This window comes from Haplochromis burtoni, unplaced genomic scaffold, assembly GCF_018398535.1.
Source record: "Haplochromis burtoni strain Fernald_Lab_line unplaced genomic scaffold, NCSU_Asbu1 Contig_155, whole genome shotgun sequence".
NCBI lineage: Eukaryota > Metazoa > Chordata > Actinopteri > Cichliformes > Cichlidae > Haplochromis > Haplochromis burtoni.
In genome coordinates this window covers 921,239-933,234 of record NW_024582516.1, presented here as the reverse complement: position 1 = coordinate 933,234, position 11,996 = coordinate 921,239, and the positions used below count along the sequence as shown (strand labels likewise).

General features: G+C 39.6%; 1 protein-coding gene across 1 annotated transcript; it reads right to left on the bottom strand.

The window, feature by feature from the left end:
* Positions 1–850: 850 nt before the first annotated feature.
* On the bottom strand, positions 851–11,996 carry LOC102294681 (coiled-coil domain-containing protein 106). The gene is made up of 5 exons (XM_005932126.2): positions 11,835–11,996; positions 4,659–4,876; positions 4,154–4,366; positions 3,013–3,219; positions 851–1,687 (listed from the first exon to the last, which is right to left on the bottom strand). Exons 2-5 carry the CDS (start codon positions 4,864–4,866, stop codon positions 1,308–1,310), a joined length of 1,008 nt encoding a protein of 335 aa, XP_005932188.1. The 5' UTR covers positions 4,867–4,876; positions 11,835–11,996; the 3' UTR covers positions 851–1,307.

Here is an 11,996-nt window from a genome sequence, read left to right as displayed (position 1 = left end):
GTTGAAACGTGCTGATCAACCTTGGAGGCAAAAAAGATATAGTCATCTACCTCAACAACATCGTGCACCTTACTCGCTCTCTGCAGAAAAGCTGCCTTTACACCTCATCTCAGTGATGAGAGAGAGCAGAAGTGACATTGGCATGCCTCAGGAGGTGGGAAGAGAAGAGTGCTGGCAGGAGATACACCCACCCTTTTCCACCTTATGCGTCTGAGCAGACCAGCATGCACCTGTCCCTTCTGGCTGTACACAGCCTGAGAGAAACTTCAGGTCGCTTGCGATTGCCTCCACTGCCATGAAATATCCCTATGCTGTCCAACCTTTGTATCGGGATAAAAAGACATAAAGAAAAGGATAAAAAGAGATGGAAGGAGCAACACATAATTGGAAATGACTGAATCTGTGCATAACAGAAGAGGGAGTATGCTGGGAGGGAGGAGGGATGTGAACGATAAGCAGATAGCGGGCGTGAGAATGGGAGTGACAGTGACAGAGTCCAATGCAAAGATAAACAGCCTGGGTGCAGCCCCTGTAATGGCTTTGCACAAGTAATTTGTCACTCCATGTGAAAAGCAAACAGCAGGAAAGGCAATGGCAACACTTTGCACTGACACTTAAGATTGGCCAAGGATGTCTCACCCATCTGTGTACAAAACTGGCTCGGCCTATTCCTCAAGAGCGAGAAAACACCTTGAAAACGTCCAGCCGCATTTCAGTTGACGAGATTATGTCAGGTTCATTATTTTAACTGGGTTTAAATAATTGTTGCTCCCTGGCTGAAGAAATACAGATTTAATAGGAGTCATAGCTTCTTGGTACAAACGTCTTTAGACATGAACAGAAACATAACTTAAGTGAAATCTGAAGTGTTTTAATTCCTTCTTTAAAGGCAGCTTTTATATCACTTGCAGTATATGAAACTCTACATAATGAAACATATTTTTTACATCTTTAAAAGGCTTGAAAATGGAAATTGACCAGCCACCATTTTGAAGTAAATGACAAGCGACATAAGCTGTAAACATAATTTAGCATGTGAGCACTGCCATCTTGTGGCCGTTTCCAATACTACATGCATAAGGAAAAAATATTTGCATCAATAAAAAGCAGGTGCCGACATTTTTCATTATAAATGAGAATATTAAAAACATTCCTGAGCCATTGAGGCATCAAGCATAAAGAAATAGGGAACAAAACAATGCTGTGCAAGTCATTCAAATCCAGCAGTTCATTTTGAAACAAACAAACAAAGAACAGAATTTTGTGAAGGCGTTATGCACCATCTCAATATATTATCACACCAACCATTAACCTATTAAAATGCTCTCTGCAGGACCACCCAGCTGCGGCAGGTGAGAATGCAACAACCTTGACCTTTTCCCTGAGATGGGCAGAAGCTCGCCGTTGGCTTTCATCTGGTCTATTTTCCTGGACAGGTCGGCGTCGCTGTCAATGACCAAAGTGCACCTTTGGGCGTAGCTCACCAGAGTCTCTTCCCCTTGGCGAAAATTGCCAACCAAGGAGACCATGTCTTTACCCGCCAGGTGGAGCTCGGCAATTGATGCCGTGTTGGCGATGGTGTTCCGGTCGATTCCGAGATGGCGGAACGCTTCGCTCATGCTTTTCTTCTTGATGAAAGCGGACAGGACTTGTTTGTAGCGGTGAATGACGTACTGGACTCCGGTGGCTTGTGGAAATAGATGACAGGTTATGAAATATATGAGTTGCTGTTGCTTTTTATTAGTTTTAGTAACAATCTCAACTCTCACTGGACACACATACAAATAATTCATGCATATAGTTTCAGCCTTCCAATTTTAATTGAAAGATTTTATTTTGAAAACAGGGAAATCGTCTAACTCACTGTAACATTTATTTATTTATTCCTATAATTTTTAGCATTGCTTTTAGGATTCACTAAGCCTTCAGCTGCTAATATCCACAAACAAATCTTAATTCTGTTACTGATGCACTGATTCCACCTTTGGGTACTTAACTATCCTTTGTAATAGTACATGACGTTGAAAATGTCACCTGCATCAGTTTGAGTGAAGAATTAATTTTCTGTTAATGTCCTTTTTAATAAGTCATACACCTACAGTAAGACTGCAGCTGATAGGTGGGAAAACACATCAAACTTGTGTTTTATAACAGCAGCTAATTATCTGCAGTGTTGTCTTTATGAAAGTGTGGTTATTATGCAGAACCTGCTGACTGCTTTTCATTTGCCTGCTCAACCAACCAGTTACTGCTGCCTTAAAATGGTGATGCTGGAACAAGACTTAGGCCTGATTCAGACCTAAGTGAATCTTTCTAGAGTCTACAATGTTGCCTATTTAAGTGCCGATGACTGTGCTGGCATTTATGCTTGTGTGCTATATTACGTGTTAATTACCAAGTGATCATTTCACTGTGTTTTATATGTGGCGACAGATGACAGAAACATGTAAAATACTAGGACTTTTTTCCCCTCCTGGGTCCCTGCGCTTTGTCGTGGTCCGTTTTTTGGGGGGGAGCAAATACATCTATCCCTCAAGTTTTTGCCACTTCTTTGTACATTCCCTCACATTCTGATAGCTTCAGCAGCCTCCCTCCAGGAACCTGCTGACATTTACGAGTCCTTATATTGATGCCATGATTATTAATCCTTAGTTTCAGACAATGATTGTTATTCTGCCACTGAGAAATTCAAAAACTGTGCACAAAAAAAAAAAAGAGCTGGAAATGCATAAAAGCAATCGATGGTACAGGACGGGCCAATCACAGAAGTCACCGACTGCATCAACCTGATGTGTTGTTACATTTCAAGGGCGGTGCAATTCAGGTTAAGTTGTGAGTTACGGCGTATGGTTTTACAGCAGTTTGTGGTTATGACGTAGCTACAAGTAGATTTCCCACTGAAGCATAAATCCCCAGTTACAAGAATACATATAGCTCATGAGTGAAGCATAGGACCAATGAGTACTGATTATACTGATGCATCGCTAAATTCTAGTCAAACTGAATTATTACCCCTTTTCCTGCTGTAGTCCCTCCCTTTCTTTGATCTTTTCTTATCCTTATGGTGTTTCTTGCGTCTGTGTTCACTAGATGCTGCAGACACTTCCGATGAGTCGGATGCCTCAGAGCCGCTGTCGCTGCTGGTGGAGGAACTAGAAGAAGCTCTTTCTCTCTTTCGAGATTTATTTTCTGAATGCTGCACTCTGCTCAGCTTGGGAGCTGAAAAAAGACAAAAAAAAAAAAAAGCGTATAAGAGACAGTATGATAAATAACTTTGTGTGCACGATAATATTATACAGTATATGCTGTATACCTTAGTAGCGTTATAGTAACATCAAAGTTGACCTGGGCAGTTCAACCTACCAAAACATACTATCAATCTAACACCTAGCTGGCTACGTGTTAGATCGATAGCCAATTGATGCCAATTGTTACTAGCATCATTCACAGCTAGTAACAATTGGCGCAAAGCAACATTGGAGCAACCGGTGGTTTGGGGGGTTGGGAAGCTCATCTTGTAACCGGAAGGTTACCGGTTCGATCTGCCGATCTGTCTTGGTCGTTGTATCCTTGGGCAAGACACTTCACCTACCGCCTACTGGTGTTGGCCAGAGGGGCCGATGGCGCGATATGGCAGCCTCGCTTCTGTCAGTCTGCCCCAGGGCAGCTGTGGCTACAACTGTAGCTGCCTCCACCAGTGTGTGAATGTGAGAGTGAAAGAATACTGGAACTATAAAGCGCTTTAAGGGTCTCGAAAAGCACTATATAAATGCAATCCATTATTATTATAACATTATTCAGCATAATATAGCAATACAGGATCAACTTAAATAAAATCATTTATTTAATTAAAAACAACAGTTTATTTAAGATGCTTTATACAGTAAAGATACTTCAGTATTATAGAGAAAACCTCAAGAATCATCTGATCCTCATACGAGCAGCAGGTGATGATGGCTAATGATGGAACCACAGGGGAACAGCTAAGAGGCAGTGGGGCAAAATATCTGCATCTTTTATGTTTTTTAAATGTAGTTCTTCAAGTAAAATAACTATAGACCATATAGAGGCAAGTGAAAGTTTTAGGCTAGTTCTCATAAAAAAAGGCCTGTAGTACAGTAAAGAAACAGTATACTTCACTTCAGTTACTGACTTTCAGTCACAGGACTGGGGGCAGCAAACGCTGGCATGGAGCGGTTACTTGTGAGGTTTTCAATCTGGCTTCTCAGGAACTTGCGGTCTTGCATCAAATCCTCCACCTGCCTCTCGAGAGCAGCGATGCGTTCTTGTTTGCTCTCCAGCATGCACTGCAGCTTGGTGATGGTCAGCAGCACCCTCGGGGGAAGACCCTCTACTTGGGAAGCAGCTAGAAAAGACAAGACAGCCACACAAAAGAGGATTACAAGCATACAAGTTAAACTTCTATCATTTTTCTATCAGTTTTTGTCTCTAGAAGGGATGGTGTGCTTTTCAGGCAGTCGTTTCAGTATTTGTTCAGGATGAGAAGATAAAATCAAACAAATTATTATCTATTTTCTTAACTATCAACATGTTTACATCACTGCTAAGCCAGAGGCTGATGCTGGCTCAGCTTAAAGGACGATAACCATAAAAAGTAAACTACATGAAGCAGCAAATACTGTCAGAGCTTCCCATACCAGACATGGCACTGCTGGGTGTGTTGTCCTGAACAGAATCTGCTGATGCTCCCGTTTGAAAATTCTCCCACTTAATGATACGAAGGTCGTCTTGCTCCTGCTTTAGCCAGGCAGGAGAGCTGAGGCGCTCTTTGGTCCTCACGGAGCTGGAGTCGATTTCTACACAGGGCGAATAACATGACGGCTCCTGATGCCAAACAGATGACATCTCTTCAAACCTGGAAAAGGACAAGAAGGGGGTATCATAAGCCAAAAAGGTCAAAGGCTAAAGGACAGAATGATGTTAGAGTTCCTATATGGATGACACCCCAGAGAGAACAGGTTTTTCACCAATCAGAAGATTGGCAGTATAAATGACACCTCACCTGTACAAGTGCCCATTGGGAAGACAATGAATCTCAAAAATCACTCCTGATGCATTTATCAGTGAGTGTGATAGATTAAGTGCTTAAACCTCAGTCACACAGTCCTTTAGACCAGGTAGCAACCCCCTGGCAACCACCAGTGATAAGGGAAAGGTAAGGTAGCACTTTAATTTGGTTTTTTTAAGGCAAACATTCGCAGTGTAAAGTTTGTGTTGCACGTTTTAGGGTTGCATTATCCCATGGTGAGTCGTTGCTGAGCATTTTCATTTTCCATGCAAACTATGGGTAATCTGCTAGTGACCAAAGAAAGGAGGTTTTTGGTGCAGCAGCCTCTTTTGACCAATTTCATGTAGCAACAGCCAGAAACCTCCAGTAACCACACACCAAGCAATAGGGGAACACTAGTCTGTAGGCCTGCTGAGGCCTTTAGTACTGGTGATGACTCCAGTACTAAACCTAAAACAACTTTTACTGTGTCACAGAAATTTCAGTCTTACATTAATGCAGGAGCATAGGGGTAATGCAATATCTGGAGAAACATTGATTAAAACAACAAAGCAACTGAGGAGTTTTTTCAAAGTTGCAACAGTACTGCTCAGGAGAAGACTGAAGTGCTTCTAGGGTAACCAGAATCAAGTTACAAAGCCGTTTTGATGTCACTGTAACAAGGGCTTCAACTTCTGGAAAAAACAATGTAATGTCAGGGACTCATATGTAGCCACAGAAGGTGCCTCATCACGTGCACTTCTTTACAAAATGTCGACACATTTTAAATTATATTTACTGGTTTTGAGAGTACTATTCAGCAAATGTAGTACTTCCTGTGCTGTTCAACGGGGCCACGCTCAAATGTTAACTAGTCATGACTACAGAAAGAAACCAGGATTCTTCGATTACCAACAATCTTGAGCTTGACTCTGCAAAATCATCTGCAAATTTCTGTTCATGGAGATTTACAGGATGCGACTGACAGTGATTTTTCTCAGGACTGCAGCTGTATTTTTTTGGTTTAATTAATGGATATGTGGACTTCCTTATGTTACTCATGTTAAATGTGACCACAGTTTAAAATGAAGAGGTTGGCCTATGTGCAAGTAATCCCTGTGAGCCAAGGTTCAGCCTCAGGTTCCAGACAGCTCTCGACACTCAGGTTTTCATTGTTGGTTTTACATGATGTCAGCAAGAGATGATACAAAGTGAGAACAATTCTGTACATTCGGTAAAAAGTTAAGATAATGAAGCATCATGAGGTTTTTGGACTGCCTGATGCATAACACAGTTTTAAGAATGGATCATTTAGTATTTCTTTATTGTTCAGAAAAAATAAGCAAATGTGATTTATAACTATGAAAAAAGTCAGCCACCCTCTGTTCCTGCACAAAGCTACAGGTTCAAACCAAAGGATTACTCACATGTGGTGGCTTGCATTGTTACAATGTTTACCATCAACAGCTCTCTGCAAGTAAACCTGCACCAAAGCTGTATCCATGGCAACTTGATATGATCTTGTAATTAAGCAATGTGTATCTTGTAATTAAGAGATGAAGATCTTGCAATTATGAGATATTTTTAAAAGATGCAGATCTTCTAATTATGAGATGGTACGTTAAAATTACGAGCTACAGAAGTCATAATTACGAGATAACATCACCAGTTTGTGCAACGTGCTACTGAGCAAATGAAGGCTTGATGTAAAACTGAAACATGACTCAAAGCGCTTTAGTACCTGAACAATGCTCACGCAGTATGACGGCCCTCTACGGCCTCATTTAATGCATGGCTGGCTGCATCAAGAGCTGTCACTCAAAATTAACATAACAAAGGCGATATTACTATCACGCTGTAGGTCATGTACAGCAGGCTTGAGTCCATACGTAGGTCTGAGGCATATAGTTTTAGCTGCAGTCAGGTTTACTCTGAGAAGAAAATAGATTTTATCTTCTAGATTCACTTGTAAAGAAAAGAACATTTTCCAAATTGTATGTAAGGATGCACCCAGTTTTAGAAGTGTTGATGACTGAATTTGTCATCTGGATGAAGGACTGAAACAACTATTATTTATTAATTAGCAATGCTTAAAATAGCTTGAAACAAACTAATAAGCAGATATGACTTTTGTATATTAAATAATGAAAGAAAATCTGTTTATGCATTATGTTCATTAAAGAAAAGATGAACAGGATATTTTATTCTTCAATTATGATCTCTGTCATTCATAATTCTGATTTACTGCCTCATAATTACAAGGAAAGGTCATCAGATGCTTGATTAGAAGTTTAATTATTATTATTTAATTTACCTCTATTTTAACATAACATTATACAGGATACCTGAAGAAGTTAGCAGGGTTTTTTCCATGTAGAATGACTCATGTGGCCTCTCATGGAAAACAGCCACATAATAGTTTCTGTTTCCCATCATCGTCATCATAACAGATCCAGAGGTTGACAGTGAGTCTAAAACATAGAGGTGCAAAGTTTTCCTCTGTGAGCTGGCTGTTACCAAACATGGGAATGGTCACACACGGACTTTGTATAGTGAGAGTCATAGTTTAACATACTAACCTGAACGTATATGGCCACAATTATTGGATAAAGACTATTAAACAAAGATAGATAGAGATGTGGCAGATTTTTCAAGAAAAACAAACGTGTTTGCATACACTGCATAAAAAGCAAACAAAGAAACAACACAATAAAGTGTATAAGAAGAAGAAGTCACCACAACCAGTATGGATCTACATATTTGAGCTGGCCGAATATCTTAACTTCTACACTATTGAATCATTCACTACCAGAAACCAACAACAGTTTCTAAAGGGTAAAATTAATTTTGAGTAGAACTGACTTCAGCTTTTTGGTTCAACCCAAATAATCCCTGTTTGTCATGTGGCCCCTTGGGAAAATTACTGCCCACCCCTGGTGTAACATCACAAAAACATCTATGCTAGTGTGGGCCACAGTCCTCTGGTGGGATATGAGGGTACTGCAGGTAGGCCACATATCTATTTTCTTCTACATATCCAGTACATGTCATGTCAGTAGGTGTCATGGAGAACTGGGACCTATCCCAGCTGTAATCCCAGTTGATCCACTGCAGGGGCCACAGTCATTTACAATAAATAAACTTTTTATTTGGTTTTCTGAAATTCAATCAAATCAAATCAAATTTTTATGAAATGTTTCTACTGTTCTTCTAAAGAACTTTTGATGAAGGTTTTTACTGGGTGGCCGAAGATGTTCACATTTCAAACTATGTTCAGACATCGATGTTCAGACACCTTTCATGGATCAGTGAAGGGTGCTTGCTACTTTTTCTGCTCCTGAATGAAACACTAAACAGCACTATGAGATCTTCAATCCAAATTATGAGATAATCTCTTCTGTGCTAAAACACTGAAACAAAAACACTTAGTTAAAAGCACATGTATCATTAGTTATTGTTTTAATCAGTAGTTACTATGAATATCCACAGTGTGTCTTTTGTCCTGTGTCCCTCCTGTTAACCCCCATTGGTTGCAGTAGATGTCTGCCCCTCCCTGAGCCCTGCCAGAGGTTTCTTCCTGTTAAAAGGCAGTTTTTCTTTCCCCCTGTAACCAAGTGCTTGCCCACAGGGGGCCTTTGACTGTTGTGGTTTAATTTAACCCTAATATTGTGGCGTTTACCTTAAAGTGGCTTGAGGCAACTGTTTTTGTGATTTGGTACTATATCAATCAAATTGAACTGAATAGGTATAAACTGCAAAACGTTTATATGACATTTATCACGTCTGAAACACAGTAATAATGCATGAGTAATAGTGAGGAATAGCAACTTCTGAGTATCTATACATCAGAATAATGCACTAAGTGCATTAATGGAACCACTAAGGTATTTTTATCCTCTATAAATGATGTCATATTGATCAGAAATTGAGTGCAGTTAAATAAGTAAGTGACCTGAGTGTTAGCTTTTCGTGACATCAGTGGGTTTGTGGGCCTTTGGTAAATGATTGATGATTAATGATTGAAAAAGATAAAAAACTAAACTAAAAATAATCTGTCTGCTTTACTGCTGCAGTGAGCATTGCTTTTACCTTTGTGCAAAGGCCTCGTCATTTATTAATCAAGAACCATGAGTTCATAACATATCACACATTACTACACTCAATAGGAGATCATGAACAAAGCACAAGTTAAGCACTGATTGATTATGTCCTAATTTCTGCTTCACTACAGTGTTATGCTGTTTTTCCTAATTTTTTATCACTCATTAACATGAAATGTACTTTGTTAGTCAGGAGAAGTTTCTGAATCAGACACACCTTTGCTGGAAAGATGTGGAAAGGAAACTCCAGGTGGAAAATATTTCTGAGTAATGCAACACCGCTCGATCTAAAGTGATGTATGTTTTAAGCTAAATTCTAGTGTTTACTGTCACAAACTTCTGGTAGCAGTTTCAAATGCGGCTCAGCCTCCTCACATGCATAAAACAAACAGCTGCTTCTGCAGGTAAAGAAAGCTTTGTTTACCATTTCTACTGTGGCACTTACAGTGGGATCAAATATCAGAGGCTGCCTGCAACACATGAAGACGCACACCCTGTATTTACAAGACTTTGAAGGGTGAGCTTGGCTCTGTGTTGAAACGATAACAACTCTTAAAGGTAGGAGGAAGAGTGGGTGACAAGCTATAAAAGAAATGTAAATAACATGACTTGTGAGTTTAGACACTTTTCTCTTTACATAATGAATTTTATGCCACCAAATGAACTCAAAATTGGTTTCTATCAATCAAACTTTTTGTCTGAAAGTAGCAAAGTGTAGCATGTACAATTATGCACTGAAAACCAAAATGATCTAATGTCTCTTTAATCTCTCTAATGGTTTAAGATGGTAGTGAGACTTGCTATGATGTGTGGTTTGGAAACAGTGGCACACAAAAAAAAGAGCTGGAGGTGACGTAGCTGAAGATTTTCAAGGCTAACATTTTTACTGGGAATAACCAGAATGGACACGTCTAGAAATGAGCGCTGCAGAAGGACGGCTCTGCTGGATGTTTTGGAGACACAGTTGGAGAGGCAAGGCTGAGATGGTTTGGACATATGCTGAGGAGAGATAGTGGATATATTGGACAAACAATGTTGAATAATAAACTGTTTGGTAGAGGGATGAGAGGAAGACTACAGAGAAGATTCATGGATGTAGTGAAGGAGGACATGCAGGTGGTTGGTGTGACAGAGGAGGATGCTAGGGATAGAGTGCCATGGAGGCAGATGGAGTTGAACTTAAAAAAATGTAGATACATACAATTTTCTGTTAGAAATATGAAGCTTTATTTGCTGGAAGTTGGGCCAAAACTGAAGCAGAATTTCTCATCATATCTTAAACCAGTGAGGCCAAAACATTTCCCATAATGCAACTGAGCAGCACCTTTCAATTTCAGTTGTAGCACAGTAATTCTGTTTAAACACTGTATAAAAGTCAACCAAAAAAGAAAAAACAAAACAAAACAATGAAATCACAACACACTGACTAAATGCTAAGCAAAAATAGTTCATCATACGTCTCCATAAATTCCTCCACCAGCAGACGCCAATCGTGAGAGACTGGACAAATGTCAGTGGTTAACGTTTGTAAGAAAAATCCCTTTTAATGAATGCAATATATGTATATATTATTTTAATCGTCGAAGGCTGGGCCAAAAAATGAAGCAGCTATGTCAAACCTCCATTGCCCAGAATGCAACCAAACTGTATGTTTTGTATTAAAACATCTTGAAGCATGCTCAATCATCCAGGTAAGTAAATCTCCAAAAGTTGATTCTGTTCATCTGAGACTGAAGAAGTCACTGGATGAGTGACGAAACGTTTCTCCCACTGAAAACGCTACGTCCAGATGAACAGAATCAATATTTGAAGATGCATTTTTTGTAGTTGTAATCAAAGTCCTCATTGTATAATTTCTCTCTTGCAACTTTTGTGGAAATACTAAAGTTTTGTGATGTTTGTGGCAATTTCTTCTAACCTCTTGGCCAGATCTCTCTGGAAAGAGATTCAGTCTCATCTCAATGAGACTTTAGTATATGTAAAATCAGCACAAAATTAACACAGAATCACAACATCATGATAAAAAACTAATGACACATCTGCATTAACTCCTGCATGAACTCACGATGATTCAGAATACTGGCCTTGTATTTACTAGGTATCTGATCTATACCAGTTATTGATCGATAATTTGCAGTATTGCACAGTATTAGTGTAAGATGTAATGGCTGCAGCCACAAGATAAGTGGTGCATTTAGGTGCTCAATTCCTTAATGCAGTATATCAAAATGACAGTAGTTGATCTGCTAGTGTAAACTGGAGGAAGTGGACATCACTGCTTAACTTGGTGTTTCCATGGAGATGTTGACTAACTCTTTAACAAGCTGAAGCACCAAAACACAAGTAAGTGAGTAAGTGCTGCAGTGATTAATCTGAGTCCAAAAAACACATTAATATCCGTGAGGTGATCCTAAGCTACTAAGAGAAAAACATGGGGCTCAATGCAGAAGGAAGACCAATGTTATTTTTTTTAACCTCTTAATTACAGAAGCATAAATGTGTTCGGCAACTGTTTTAAATAAGGATATTTAGCATGACAGAAGTTACAAACCTTATACAACACACAAAGGTGCAACGTTTAGAAGACTACACAGGGCTAAACATGTCTCCTTGCAGTGGGTTTAATTAGCTCCTACCAAGATGGATGCTAATGACTGTAATTACCAGCAAAAAAGGGGGAAAGGGGAGCAAGCAACAAAGCCGGTGAAACATGCGGGACAACGTACCTTTAAGAGAGTCCAGTGGATAAAAGTGGAGGTGATAATGTCGTCCTGTTTGTCCTGCTGTCAGCTGAAAATTCACCTGGAGTAAATCACTTGGTTGGAGGGAAATATAAACAGAGACGGGTGAGAAAATGAGGGAGTACTGTAACGTGCGTGTCTGGCAGA